This window comes from Herpailurus yagouaroundi, unplaced genomic scaffold (genome assembly GCF_014898765.1).
Source record: "Herpailurus yagouaroundi ecotype Mexico unplaced genomic scaffold, PumYag 28, whole genome shotgun sequence".
Taxonomy (NCBI): Eukaryota; Metazoa; Chordata; class Mammalia; order Carnivora; family Felidae; genus Herpailurus; species Herpailurus yagouaroundi.
This window is the reverse complement of record NW_024412376.1, coordinates 24,304,195-24,320,275: the sequence shown is the minus strand read 5'-3', so window position 1 is coordinate 24,320,275 and position 16,081 is coordinate 24,304,195. Positions and strand designations below refer to the sequence as shown.

General features: G+C 35.8%; 1 protein-coding gene across 4 annotated transcripts in view; it reads left to right on the top strand.

The window, feature by feature from the left end:
• TLL1 (tolloid like 1) overlaps positions 1–16,081 on the top strand; it is a 216,892-nt gene that overhangs the window by 148,688 nt on the left and 52,123 nt on the right. For all 4 annotated transcript variants that reach the window (XM_040471047.1, XM_040471053.1, XM_040471056.1 and 1 more), the window contains 3 exons: positions 3,925–4,027; positions 6,801–6,917; positions 8,089–8,234. In XM_040471047.1, the coding sequence (XP_040326981.1) occupies positions 3,925–4,027; positions 6,801–6,917; positions 8,089–8,234 (366 nt within the window). The remainder of the gene's footprint in view (positions 1–3,924; positions 4,028–6,800; positions 6,918–8,088; positions 8,235–16,081) is intronic.

The following is a 16,081-nucleotide window of genomic DNA, read 5'->3' as shown; positions in this document are numbered from 1 at the left end:
ACAGTGCTTTCAGATTACCTTAGTGGTTTGCTAACATTATCCAATTAAATCCTTCTGATTGAACTCTGCTGAGACCAGCTTGATATTGTGGCCTCCGGGGCTTTTATGGTAAGAAAATACATTCAAACTAAGAAAGTTTAAGTAAACTAGCAAACCAAGAAGCTAGAACCCAGTCATAAATGCCCAGTCATAATAGCTTTCAGTTGCAGAAAAAAAGATGTAAATTTTTTCCCTTTGCCATGATACAATTCAGGGCTGAACGAAAGCGTAATGATCAATTATTCCATGAGTTTGCAAATTTTTCTGGAAAGGATATACAGTAAATATCTTTGGCTTTGCAGTTCATACAGTTTGTTTCAAATGTTAAATTCTATCATATTGCAAAAGCAATCACAGATGATATGGAAAGGAATGGTTCCAACAAACTTTTACAAAAACTGACTGAAGGCTGGATTTGACCCGTGGAGGATAGTTTACTGATCTTCTCACCCCTTAGTCTTATTCCTGAGAAGAAACCTATAGTCCCGCTAGAGATAATTAGGTTTTTCCAAGCTCCTTCTGGATGGAACCCAGAAATCTATTTTATTTTACTGCTTTTGATTCGAATATTTTTTTCTAAAAAGCCATTTAATGATATCAGTCTAATTGATAACATTTGTGTCTTCCTCATCCTCAGCACTGTGAGGTGTAAACATTATTCTAATTAGTCCTTCTGTGGTGCTCATGGAATTAGTGTAGGTAGTCAGTAATGTCTTCATTATGCTGACAGTAGTTTTTGATTATTTTTTTCTCTGGAGATATCCAGGCATCCAGTCCCTTGTCTGTTGATCTTTCTTCAAGACTCTGTACTCTGTACAAAGTATTAATAAGCAAACTCCACAGCAATTGTATCAATTTAACTTAGCAACTAAGACTCATAACAGATCACAGGAGATCTTAAAATTATTCCTTGTATCTCCTTCGATCTCATGTTCCAGGGGAGCCATGACTAAATTTAAATTGATACTGCTAAATTGATACTTACAGTAAGAAATAAACATTTATATAATTGTGCTAGGTAGTTTTTCCTTCATCGTTCTTTAAAAAAGGTGCAACATATTTCATAAAATAATATAATGTAAGACAACCAGATATTTTCCAAGTGCTTTTGATTTGCAGTTCAAGTATGGATTCTGCTAGCAACCTTAGTCAAAGGCCAGCATTTTACTTCTAGGTCAGAGCCCTAAGATTTGATTTTAGAAAACCTATCTTTATTGCATTTTCTGCTTCTAAAGGACTCTGTGTTTTATATTAAAATCGGCCATTTTTGTTCCTCCACAGTGCTTGGCATTTAAAATAGAAGATTAAAAACAAGATAGGAAACTTTTCTGTTTAGAGTTATCCCCTTCCAACTGTGTGTGTGTGTGTGTGTGTGTGTGTGTGTGTGTGTTCCGAACTTCAAATATTAACTACTTGTTAGCAATCCAACCACATTGTTTCAATTTTGAATACAATTTAACCATATACATACTTCCAATTTAGCTGATTTCTTTCCCTCCTAGAAGAGGAAGTGATACTATTTGCACACCATTATAAAATCCACCTTTAGATCCAAGAAGGAAACCATAAAATGAGCCTTAGGGTCTACTGTTTGTGTCTAAATTCTAGTTTTGCCATTTTTACTATAATAACTGAGTTCTTATATGATCCTACAGATTCGAATCCCTGGTGGTTGCTGTAGAGAAAACACAAATGTAGAATGAAACCTAATATCAGGCAGTGGTAGTGTTTTGCATTTGTAGCAGGCTTAAAGTAAATACAAAGTTAAGGAGAAAAACCAGAAATTATTTCTCAATTATGTCGTAAGAATAACCTAATGTTGCATTGGTATTCACAGATGGAGTCGAAACTTATTGGGAACCTCAGAAAAAAAATGGTTCGAAACTATGTATTTTGATAATCGAATGTTGAGGAGTACTGAAAAAGAAAGAAAAACATGATCAGTCCTGTGTCCTTGGATATTTTGGAAATTTTTGTAGCATTTTTGAGAATATTTCGAATGATAAAATTAGGTGAAAGAAAAGAAAAAGGAGAAAAGGAGAAACTATAAATAAGATAGAAATAAATGAACAATTAAATAAAACCAAGTTATGCTACACTTACTGTATTACATTAAAAAAACAGAACAGTGTGCCTCTACTTTCATCTCTTTGGAATTAAGAAAGTACACGTTCAAGGAAACCAAAAAAGGTCAAATTTAATGGTGAGATGTTAATGCCATTATAAAGTACAGACTTTCATTATAGTTAGATTCTTAGTTTCTATCTCTATAAAATGAGTATATGGGCAATTATCATCAATGTTGGTGTACAGTTTCATTGATCATTGTGTTGCTGAAATATAAGATGCCATGAGAAATATTTATTATTATGCTATATCTTCAATTCTTGGAAGAAATAAGTTAGTTTAGGATTGATCTGACATAGGGGCGCCTGGGTGGCTCAGTCAGTTAAGTGTCCAACTTTGGCTCAGGTCATGATCTCCTGGTTCATGAGTTTGAGCCCCACATCAGGCTTCGTGCTGACAGTTGAAGCCTGTCTGGGATTCTCTCTCTCTCTCTTTCTCTCTCTCTGTTAAAATAAATAAACTATAAAAAGGTATTTTAAAAATCTTTAAAAAAGGATTGATTTGCCATAGTTTCTTTCTTATGTTCAGTGTTATGTTGTTACTTATGTTAACTTATGTTAAGTATTATATTCAAGAAAGGGGAGAAGTATATGTTTTCTTACACAAAAATGGCGGTACTTTTCTGGAATATGGACTTAGCATTGATTGCTTATTCATATATTTTACTCATTTCTTGAGCTCGAGAGTACCCTTACATTCAGATTTTTATATTATCACCAAAGGATTCTTTAAATGTTATTACAAGCTATAGTTTTAGATTAGAAGCATTTATTTAAATACTCATAATTGGTCACTTTGGGCCAAAGTCCATTTCAGCTTCTGGAGTGAAAAACAGGTTTACTACACACCTCAAGTATCTTAGATACTTTAAGCAGAATAGAGTTTAGAATGAGTTTTTATGAATAAAAAAACTATTTTCCAAGTGAATTTTACTTCAGATAGGTATATTTCTCATGTTAGTTTCGCTCTACTTTTAGTGTTATCAAGAAGAGTTGATTATTTGAAAAACAAACTCTTGTTATAAAGCAGTAAGAAAATTATCCTTCTTAGAGTTGTTCTTGAATTATCTGAATTATCTTAACAAAAAGCAGCATGACTTCAAAACAAAGTACAAAATAAGGGGTCATGTGCAAGATCTTCTAACTTAAAAGGTCTTTGAATGTATATTCTTGGATCTAGAGAAGCATAATGACATCTGTCTTTGATTATACTTACATGGACAAATTCAAATTTTAGAGCTGTATTTAAAACATTTCAACATACACAATGATATTATGTTCTTGGAACATGGCACATGGTGGTAATTTTTAACATAATTATAGATGTCTGACTGGTCGTCTTTGATATAAATTATTAAAAAGAAGACGTTCATGGCAAAATCAGAATTTCTCATGGTTTAAGTCATATTTATCTTAAAACATTCAAAACAAACTATTTGAATAAAGATTTCTGTTTGTTTCAATATTGTTTAAACTACTACAGAAACTTGGCTTTGATTGCTAAAATGTTTAGTTTAACTATTGACATTGTGGTTCTATATTGTCAGACATCAAGGAGAATGAGAAAATATTTTCTTTCTTTGGGGCATTTGTCAAGAAACTATATTAAGGGTATACTAACAGAAAAAAGAAAAAAAAAAAAAGAATTAGCTATGAATCTGTTTTCTTTGTAGTCCCGGATTCCTAATCTCCAGCAATCAAATTAGCGTGTGCGGTAACAATCGTTTTTGTCTTTGTGTCGTTTTGCTCCAATTTGCAGATCGTTTTAAATTTTACCACGATGGACCTATACAAGAGCAGCTTGTGCTGGTATGACTACATTGAAGTAAGAGACGGCTGCTGGAGGAAATCGCCCCTCCTTGGTAAGACAGTATTTACCCTCTATGTGGCCACACATATAGTCTGTCCTGCCCAAAGTAGATTGTTTCGTTTTGTTTTATTTTTTTAAATTTTTATTTATTTCTGAAAGAGAAAGGGTGCGAGCTGGGGAGGGGTAGAGAGAGAGGGAGACACAGAATCCTCAGGCAGGGTCCAGTCTCTGAACTGTCAGCACAGAGCCCAACATGGGGCTTAAACTCACGAACCGTGAGGTCGTGACCTGAGACAAAATCAGATGCTTAATCAACTGAGCCACCCAGGTGCCCCCCAGAGTAGATTCACTCAAGAGTTATCTTAGAGTTAACAATGTATGGGGTCCACATTTTAATTTTTTTTTTTAAGGTTTATTTATTTTTGAGACAGAGAGAGACAGAGCATGAACGGGGAGGGGCAGAGAGAGAGGGAGACACAGAATGTGAAACAGGCTCCAGGCTCTGAGCGATCAGCACAGAGCCCGACTCGGGGCTCGAACTCACGGACCGCGAGATCGTGACCTGAGCCGAAGTCGGACGCCTAACCGACTGAGCCACCCAGGCGCCCCCCACATTTTAATTTCTATTGTACTCTTTTCAACTTCAGCAAAAATACAAATAAGTAGATTGATTTTAAAGTAGCTTACATTATGAGGAAATACTTGGATCTGAGTATAACGATTTAGAATAGCTTTCGCCTATCTATTTTTAATCTGAGCATTATTGTTTTAATGCAGAAACCAGATCGATTATGTGAGTGTGCTTATAAGTGTTTTGTTTTGTTTGCTAAGGCAGTAGAATGTGAGCTGTTAGCTACATGTTTGGTGGCTGATTTCTTATGCCACACATGTTAGCCCTTCCTCTAGGCGTCACAGTTTTGCTTCTCAGAGAGTTTTTTGTGGCTGAGAAGAGCCATTTGTACTTTGTATCATAAATTGTAGCTCATATTTGGTGCTTACAAAAGTCGACTGCCAAAGTTTAACCACAGACCACACCATTAACTTGCATGAGGCACTTTACTGTTGCCCTCTGTTTTACTTAAAGGTGAGTGCTGTTGTGAGCGTGTATCTACTCTCTCTTTATATACATTTTTTGAAATGGCAACTATGCCTTTATTTTTAGGAGTAGCTCTGTTCAGTTGTGTTTATGTGCCATACAGATCTTTTTTCTTAACATCTAAAACCTGCTGAATGGACGCTGTTGTAGTCAAAAGTGTGTTAAAAGCCTTAATAAGAGTAAGAGATTCTAGAAGTGTTTAAAAATAAGGAAAAAATAAAGAGTTGAACTAGTTTGATAAGTCACATTGAGGAACACATTGTCTTGAACACTTAGTTTCTTAGTCTAGGTGAAGCAGTTTGTTATGTGTGTACGTGTGTTCATAAGAACACATTTCATTAAATTCATATTGAAGAACCAAATCTAAAGCTAAGTATTGAAGCACACTTCTTTTTTAGGATGCTATAAGGATATAGTATGCTTCAGGATATGCTTCAGTATATAAGTGGCTCACCAGACTGGTTCAGCCTGATCGTGGTTTTCTGTGGAAAGTTTTTCGCACTCTTTCCCCCAAGACCTGATCCTTAAAGTATAGCCATCAGATTGGCAACATCAGAATCACTTGCTAGAAATGTAGATATTCAGGTTCTACTCCATTCTTTCTGAATTAGAGACTGTATCTTTCCATACTCGCTGGCATTTCTTATGCACATTACAGTTTAAGAAACACTACTCTCTTTTGCATGTCCCTAATTTACTTTGCCATTTAGGAAGACACCTCTTCATCTGTTGTTTCTTAGTATGAATTTAAGTTGACTACCATCTTTCATTTAGTGAACTTATGTATGACATCCCTGCCAGGGGCACACAAAAATGGGTGACAGTGTATTGTTTGTAAAATTATTTCGTGTGGATTGCTGTATTTAACCATTTTGTCCTCATATGGAAATGTAAAGCACAGTAGCAGACATACAGCGAGCCAATAAATACTTGTAGAAGGTTGAGGGAAGAAAGAAGGACTGACAAGTGTTATTATATTCATTTGGTATTATCCTCAATTAGATACACAATTAGATAATTGTGGATACACAATTAGAAAATAATCACAACTCACACCCAGGTCTTCAGGTCCTGTTTGCCAACCTGCCTACTGCACTACAGATTATAACTTTACTTATGAGATGGAATATGTCCAGTAGTGTAAGATCCTTGAAGCAGTACGTGGGTCTCCCTGATGGGTCGTCATTGAGCCGAACTAGACCAAGAACTCCACTTCGGGCTGAGACACATCGTTAACCAAGTTACTATACTCTACAGTGACCGCTCTGATCTCAGATCATTTGTACCTTTTTCTGTTCTCCATGAAAGAATAGTCCCAACCTTAATGTATTGTCTGTCCTTTTACAAATATGTCTTTTGCACTAGCTGTTTCTTAATTCTGTAGACCATGATACTGACATCAGCCAGCCAATCTGAGGATGGTATGTTCCTGTATTTTATAAATAGATTTGAAGAGATTATTTTATTTGTATACCTTTATTAAGTAAATATTAAGCATACTTCTAGCTCTAGTTACTCAGGATAGAGTATAGGAACCAAGTCAGGCTATATATAATGTGTATATACATATGTACATATAATTATATATCTATATCTATATATCTATATATCTATATATATCTATATATCTATATCTATATCTATATATATAATTTGTAGCTAGAGTGGAAAGCAACTAGAATATAGAGTCATATTTAGGAGTCTCTCTTTATTCTTTTATTTCTTTTAGGTAGATTCTGTGGGGACAAGTTGCCTGAAGTTCTTACCTCTACAGACAGCAGAATGTGGATTGAGTTTCGTAGCAGCAGTAATTGGGTGGGAAAAGGCTTTGCAGCTGTCTATGAAGGCAAGTCGCATTAAGTTTTAGAGATTACTTCCCCTTAGATCTCTTAGCAGAGATGTCCCTTCTCTCATTGTCATTAGGATGATATTGTAACCATATTTTAATTATGAAGTTTTCTAAATCTGGGTTATAATATCCACAAGACTGATTTTAAGAAAACTACTCAGTCCATTTAAATTGCAAGAAGAACCTGTTTTTTGATACCAGTGATAGAGTAGCATATAAATGTATGCAGCGGTATGTGAGGGGAAAATGGCACAAGAGCTCTTAAATTTCCATTTGTTTCCATGATAGTATTAAAATGTCATGAAGAAATTATGATTTTTCCTTTGTACTAGATTTGTGTCTAGTTGGTCCCTATACTGCTGAAATTCTCTGTCATAGGAAACTGCACAGAAAGCAATTGTACACATGTCTAGGGCATGCTTTGTCTAAGTGGGAGAGTCAGCATTCAAGGGAGAATTTACTAGATGCTTTGTCCTATACTTCTCTAAAACAATAAACTGGCATTGTGCGTCCGGGCTTTAAAAGCAGCCCTTTTCTTGCCAGGTTGTGGGCTGAAGAGACCTTTCTTGCTCCTGCCTCTGCTAGCACACGGGTTTAGGTAATTTAGAAGACAGAAGATTTCTGCTTCCCTTAAACTTTTGAATAAACGGAAGCATTTTGTTTTAGAGATTAACTGTATGGCAGTGAAGAAGGTTATTTGGATGAGGCCACAGATGTTGAGCACATGATGCTAGCCTACTGCCAGAGGCCCAAAGAGTTCTGTGGAGCGTCTCTCTTGATCAACTATTTTACCTAAAGGTCAAAAGACTGTAAGAACCAGTTCAGGGAATCATACAGAATATGATAGAATATTCTGTCACATAGAATACATTTACAAAATCTCCAAAGGTTTTTAAAAGTTAAAAAAAAATGCTGTCTTTTACAAAGATGTGAATAAATAGTGACCAAAAAAAATCCTATAGTCCCCTACTGTTATCTAATATTTATAGTTAACTGACTATGTTTTTGCCATCTAAATATTTACAACAGTACAACCAGCCAACTTTGATTTTTATAACCTGGTCTTTATGTACTCAGCCACAGACACTGAACTAAAATGTTATCTCAGAAGAAAATGAAAACGGAATGGCACTTCTGGGTTTATTTATTTGATTATTTTTGCCCTCAGCAATCTGTGGAGGTGAGATACGTAAAAACGAGGGACAGATTCAGTCTCCTAATTATCCTGATGACTACAGACCGATGAAGGAATGTGTGTGGAAAATAACAGTGTCAGAAGACTACTATGTCGGATTGACCTTTCAGGCCTTTGAGGTAAAGTCTTTTGGGCAACCTTCACGGAACATATCCTCCATAAATGACAGTGCCATTTAAGGGGATCCTCATTAAATGAGCAGAGAACCAGAGAATCCACTTTTCAATCAGGAGAGAAGCAAAGGATTGCCTATAAAATGTAACATCAAGAGTGAAAGAGGTGTTTTTTTTTCTTTCCTTCTTTCCTCTTGTTGCAAACATTTTCAAGAAGATTAAAGTGAGTTTACGTTAACTGTGCCATTTGAATTAGAATGTTTGAAGTGCTGACCACAGTTTCTTTTGACAAATGCACAGGCTTCCTTCCCAAGACTGCTTGAAGAGTCCATTAAATAATAGAACTTTTACTTCTCTTGTAAACTAAGAGGTTAAAAGGTAGACCCTCGTTTTTTATTGTTGTTGTTATGAAGAAAATCCCTTCTTCACCTTTTTACCATTAGGCAGAAAACTGTTCCTATCAGAAATAGAGATTTAAGTGTTTTTCGCCTTTGATTTCATCAAAAATGTATATCAGGGAGGAGATCAGCACCAACATTGCGTTCTGAGATGAGGGAACAATAAACCAAAGGTTAGTCAGGATTCTGGAGCAAAGTCTGGGCTCCAAACTACCCAGCTGGCTGATGAGTCATTTCGGTGGGGCTGGCGGAACTTATTTCAGATTCGAAGCCAGCAGATGGGGACATTTGTCAAGAACTCCATGGTATTTTATATCAAAGAGTCGGCCTGGAAATTAGACCCCAAGGTGAAGTGGGAAGGAATAATGAGGTGGTGTGAGTAGGGGCAGACAGGGGTCGGAGATCTAGATGCCATAATTGGAGATTATTTCTTCACTGATTAGAAAGAAGGCTGATTCTCTGTCCAAGCAGTCAGAAGGCTGAAGAGAACCCCATCCTCTGCCAGAGTATCCTTGCCACTGAGTGCAGTGAGTGTAGTGGTGTCTCTGTCTCCGTGGCAGAAACACCAGGGGAGTCCAGGCATCACCCATGAGCCCAGAGACTCTCTCGCCTCCACGTGCAGGCTGTGTAATACGTTTCTTTGGTACTTACCTCTACCCCTTTGCATGTGCCATTTAATTTCCATAGTTCCTTTTATCGTGAAAAAATCGTCTTCTCTTATGTGATCATGAGATTGTATTATATGCTCCTGATAATTTTGCATTGCTGGAAAACTTAATTCTTGAAATTATTTGACTCGTATTTGAATTTTGATATTTAAAAAAAAAATTTCAGTGTTTATTTTTCAGAGAGAGAGGGAGACAGAGACAGAGTGTGAGTGGGGGAGGGGCAGAGAGAGAGGGAGACACAGAGTCAGAAGCAGGCTCCAGGCTCCAGAGCTGTCAGCACAGAGGCTAATGCGGAGCTCGAACCCACGAACCATGAGATCATGACCTGAGCTGAAGTTGGACGCTTAACCAACTGAAGCACCCAGGTGCCTGGAATTTTCTTATTTTCATGGGTCAGTAACATGGCAACAATTATTCAAATAGACCACCTTATTGTTTTTTTTTTTTTTAATGTTTTTTTTTCAACGTTTATTTATTTTTGGGACAGAGAGAGACAGAGCATGAACGGGGGAGGGGCAGAGAGAGAGGGAGACACAGAATCGGAAACAGGCTCCAGGCTCTGAGCCATCAGCCCAGAGCCTGACGCGGGGCTCGAACTCACGGAGCGCGAGATCGTGACCTGGCTGAAGTCGGACGCTTAACCGACTGCGCCACCCAGGCGCCCCTAGACCACCTTATTGTTAACAGTAAACTAAGACTGCATAAGATTCACCTCCTATTTAGACCAAAATAGCCAGTTCAGTGAAAAATTATCTACCTAAGACTGCTTTATTTGTATTTTTGTGATGTCGCAGATAATTAAGAGATGAGCTCTCTTTTAATATATAATTGAATGTTTTATGCAATTTTATTACAGAAGTGTTTTCAGTGGAGGCATATAAAACTAAATTCCATGCACCCCAAAACTGAGATACAATTTCTGAGATATAGGAGGCTTAGCTGGTTTGCAGTCATTATTTATTTATTTTTTTAAGGCCAATATAGTTACAGCGATATTCTTCAACAATAGGATAGTGTAATGACTGGAAAGATTTACATCTCAGTCACTTAGAACCATAGCTGACACAGAGTATTTGCTTAAGGAATACTTATTGATTGAGTGAGTGAATAAATTGTTACTGAGATTTGGGATGGGGGAAAAGTCCTGTCATAGTTTGGCTGACAGTACATTTTATCTATTATTTCTAGGTTTCTGTCCATCCTTATATTTCTTCCTCCTCTTTAATATACTGGACATATTTAAATGTCAGATAGGTCTCTCATCTTTAAATGACCAAAACCAAACCTTTGATTGTCTTGTGCCGCTCACTAACCCACTCTTCTTCAGTCTTCCCTATTTTCGTATTTACTATTTCAGTAAGTCACTATTTACTCAAGGAATACCCCTGATTCCAATATTTCCCTTAAACCCCAAGGACAATCGATTAGCATATTTCATTTGCTTTCTCTTCAACAATGCCCCATACATGACCACTTTATCCCACTTTCTGGCAGCTACTCGGTTCTCACCGCTACTCCTTCTCTTGGAGCTTAGTGAGAGCCTCACATCTCTACTCTTGCCCCACGTATCCTGATCTCCACACAACAACCAGAGTGATACTTTTACAGTGTGAGTTAGGTCATAACACTAGGCTTAAATTCTTTCAGGAGTTTTCCGTTACACCTAAAATAGAACCCAGACTGAAGGATCATAGCCCAAGGCAACTCATGATTGGTCCCAAGTTCCTCTTACTCTCTCTGAGCCAGCCCCTCTGGTCTTCTTATCTCTGATGCTCTTAACACCTCTAAATCCGTGCTTTTAATCCTCTCATTTCATTTGGATCTCTGCTTTATCATCACTTACTTAAAAAGTCCTTGCTTAGTAACTCTAAATATCAAAATTCAAATACGAGTCAAATAATTTCAAGAATTAAGTTTTCCAGCAATGCAAAATTATCAGGAGCATGTAACACAATCTCATGATCACTTAAGAGAAGACGATTTTTTCACGATAGAAGGAAGTATGTCTGGGAAATTAAATGGCACATGCAAAGGGGTAGAGGAAAGTACCAAAGAAACGTATTACACAGCCTGCACGTGGAGGCGAGAGAGTCTCTGGGCTCATGGGTGATGCCTGGACTCCCCTGGTGTTTCTGCCATGGAGACAGAGACACCACTCTCTCCCTCTCTCTCTCTCTCTCTTTTCTCTCTCTCTCTCTCTATATATATATGTGTGTATATATATATATGTGTGTATATATATATGTATATACACGTATGTATATATATATACATATATATACATATATACACACATATATGTATATGTATATATATATACACATATATAAGTATATATATATTTATGTATATGTGTGTGTATATATATATATATTTTTTTTTTTTGCCTACAATTGTCTATAAACCAGTCTTCTGTTTTATTTTAGTTCATTGGACTTATAACTACTGGAATTTGTGTTATGGGTCTGTTTGTTTACATGGTTACTGTCTCTCTCACTAAAGTATGATCACCAAAGGGTAGGGATCTTAATCTGTCTTGTCAATTACCATATCTCCAGCACCACCAGATGTGTGATTAATACATGAAAACGGGGGAGATGAAAGAATGGGTGGATTATAGGTAAGAGAGTGTGTGAATGCATGATTATTGGTGGGTGGAAATTAATATATCCTTCCTTTATCAAAGATACTAATGTTTCTATGTGGAAGGAAACAAGTTTAGATAGGTAGGTAAGAAGAATGTGGATTATGTGGACCTGATATGCCATATAGCTCAATTTAGACTGGATCCTAGGTTCTAAGAAATTGAGAAGTGACAAGGAATGTAGAGATGTTCTAGTATATTATCTAAATCTTTTAGATATGACAAGTGAACTTATGCCATTAACCTAGTATCATATAAGTCAGTACTAAACCAGCATCAAAATCCAGGTATAGTCAATATTCATTTTTTTACAGATTCTATATTTTCAAATTTTCCTACTAACTAAAGTTAATTTGTAACCCCCAAATTAATACTCATGGTTCTTTCTGGGTCACTCATGGACATGCACAGAGTTGCAAAATATTTGAGTCATCTGACATGCACATTCCCAGCTATGATGTGCCTTATGGAGAAATGTATGTGTTATATAAACATTGTTCAGGCATGCGTTATAATGCAGTTGCCTGTGAGTTGTATTCATGAATTGGCAATATATTAAGGTGTCTTTCAACAGAAACACACGTAAAACAAGGCTGTATATTTATTGGTTGACAAAAATTTTGTGACTAGAAGCTCACAAGAACCTAATTTTGTAGTTTTCCAGGAACAATAAATCAGTATTCACTAATTCAGTGTTTTTAGCAACTTTATGTAACTAACTACCATGAAAACTGAGAATCAACTGGTTATGTTTTTAATTTGTTCTGGTGGTTATTAGGTGATTTGTTTCATTTAGTTAATCGTATCTGTTTATGTCAATTTATTTTTATTTATGTAATATATTTTCAATCTTCAGCTTATACATTTTATATTGAAGATGTATAAATTAAAAAAAAAACAGCCCTCACCACTTCATAGTGTTTTGTGGTTTTATCTGACAAAACAGTTTTTTATCAGTCTTTGCCTTTTTTCAAAAACTGTTTGTTTTTATAGCTGTTTTATTCTCTATGGTACACTCTCCACTTTCAGGTAAAAGGGCCTTTTAAGATAAATTTGCCCATCATTTTGTTGAAGTCTACAGTAAAAAACTTACCAGTTATCTATTATTTATACCTTTCTATGAATTTATGTCATGATTTTACCTCTCCTAATGCTACTTAGATTTTAATGTAGGTACAGAAAGAAAATATGAACAAGTGTCTTTATTCATGAATTTCAATTATCTTTGAGCAAGAAAGGATACTATCTGGAGGCCAATAGAGTCCTGATACTTCTGTAATTATATTTGGGAAGCTTTTTCCTCTCTAGTAGTTACTGGTGCATTGCTTCGTAAGGCCGATACGGAAGTGGGGTTGTACATGAATGTTTATCATGTCAGACATCATTTTGGAGTTATTTGTAAAGAAATCTCTATACTGCTATTTAACTGGAGCACTTTCAGTGTGCAGAAATACAGAAAAGAAAAAGTTTGGGAGACTGGAAATGTTTATAGTAACAACTTCAAAGAAACGTCAATAAAGCAGAAAAGAAGTGAAATAAACCCAGAGCTTACTTATGTTTACATTGAAATCCCACATCATTAATTTAAGTGGGATTAAGTTTGAGGTACTTGTCAACCTTTCTAGACACGCTGATTTGGTTATTCTTCCCTTATGAAAATCGCAAATGTTTAATAGTCTTACCCATCACTACTGCAAGCTGTAAACTATACACAAAAGTTCTTATCTTGATACTTTGTGGCTTGCCCAACTAAAAGTAATCCTTTAATTCTTCTAAATAATTTATATTGGTTAAGTTAAGTAGTCTTTTAAATGACCTAGGAAGCCAAGACAAGGAGATCTTAATTAGTTAACATTTTTCTGTTCACATTGTACTATTTGGCTAAGAATATATCTTGATTAATGACTTCAAAGAGAATTAAGTAGCTCTTCAGATTTATGGTTGAGGCTTTAGTTCTACTCTGAAAGATTAGCTTGTGTTCATTTCCAATAACCTGCTCGAAGTCACACAATTCATAATTGGTAGCACTATGACTGAAATCAGTTCCACAGCCTGTGCACTCTTCAGCCCACATCCTGGTAGCAGAGAGAGGCATTTATATTCTCTCATAGTATTAATTCTTTCCCTTTATGACTATCTTCATTTGTGCACTTGTGTTGTTTAATCAACACGTGTTTGTCATTCAGGGACATGTCTGCTTTATTCTCCACCGTTTATCCACTGTCAAGTGTATATTTCCAGGCAATGGTAGGTTTTTAGTAAATATTTATTAAATTAAAGAGTTAAAAATACTTGTGTAATGAAAGAAAAAAAATCCAACTGGCAGCATTAAAAAACCCAAGTCACATGAAAATAGAACTAATGCAGAGCCATGATTTTCATTTTCACACGGTTGGACGTATATATATTTTCTCTGTTTTTGACCTGTGATGATCTAGTATTAATATTAAATATTTAATAGTAATAGCAAAATAATATTAAATAGTAAAATATGAAATATGATAATAGCAAAATAATGATCTATTGTTAAGCCTTTCTTTTTTTATTCAAAATTCATTTTGTTGATAGCATTATGTCTCAAACTTTACTGGATTTTTTTCCCATTATTAAAATTAATTCATTTTTATTTTTATGTTTTTAACAAAAGAAAATCAAATTTCGTAGCATACTTATGGGGAATCCACACAGACAATGAACTTCTCTTGAAATAGTTTATTTTTAATGGTAAATGCTAATCTACATTGTTTTTTAGTCATACTTTTCTTAAAAATTTTTTCCTGCAAAGCAAAAAGTAATGACTTAGCATTGTTCCCTGTGTATAAGATTTTAAATTATATTATTTTTAAAAGTTTAATCATTTATGTAGTGGATTACGTTAATTATATTTTAAAACTACAGTCTAACAATCACAGGAGAGACTTGTTTTCCTTAGTATGGTAAAATAAATATAAAATTTACTATCTTAACCATTTTTTGAAGTTTATTTATTTTGAGAGAGAGTGAGAGAGAGAGAGAGAGAGAGAGAGAGAGAGAGATAGCAGAGGAGGGTCAGAGAGAGAGACAGAGAGAACCCCAAGCAGGCTCCACACTGTCAGCACAGAGCTTGAACTCACGAACCGTGAGATAATGACCTAAGCCGAAACCAAGAGTTGGACACTTAACTGACTGAGCCACCCAGGTGGTCCTACCTTAACCATTTTTAAAGTGTGCAGTTCATTAGTGTTAAGTACATTCACATTGTTGTACAACCAGTCTCCAAAACTCTTTTCACCTTGCAAAACAGAAACTTTGTGCTCAGAAAACAACCCCCTTTCTCTCCTCCCCCCCGACTTTTGGCAACAACTTTCCTACTTTCTGTCATTATGAATTTGACTACTCTAGGTACCTCATGTAAGTGGACTCATTCATTTCTTGCCTTTTTGTGACTGGCTTATTTCACTCAGTGTAATATCCACAAAGTTCATCCGTGTTGTAGCACATGAAACAATTTCACGCGTTTGTAAGGCTAAATAACATTCCATTGTATATATATTTGACATTTTGTGCATTCATTCATCCATTGATGGACATCTGGATTATTACGACCTTTGATTATTGTGAATAATGCTGGTATAACCATGAATGTGTAAACATCTCTTTGAGACCCTGATTTCAGTTTTTTTAAGTATATACCCAGAAATGGGATTGTTGAATCAAGCAGAGAATTTTTCAATCCATTTTCACTTTTTCAGGGACATGGGAGAGCTTTTATTGAAACTATTATCAAGAAGTTTTGGAGTTTTCAGAGATTTTTACAAATAACTAGGTAGATGTTTTTGCAATATTTATTTGGAAAGTTGATTATAAAATGAAGGAAAAGTGTGCAAATGGGTCCTAAGCCTGGGCACGATCCCTTCTTTTGAGGCTGGCTTTTCCTTCAGCGTCAAAGCTCACTCACATGCACTGAGCACAAAGCTCTGCGTGTGTTTGTAGTTTTGGAATGAGAGGCTGACTACTGTAGGTTACATTTAATTGATTTGGGTTCTTGCTAAATAAACGTCACTCGGCTTTTACATGCTTCCTCTCTAACATGCCAGGACAGGCATGAGCGCCCACGTAGTAATGAAACGTAACATTAACCCCTTCTGGCTGGTCTTGGTAGTC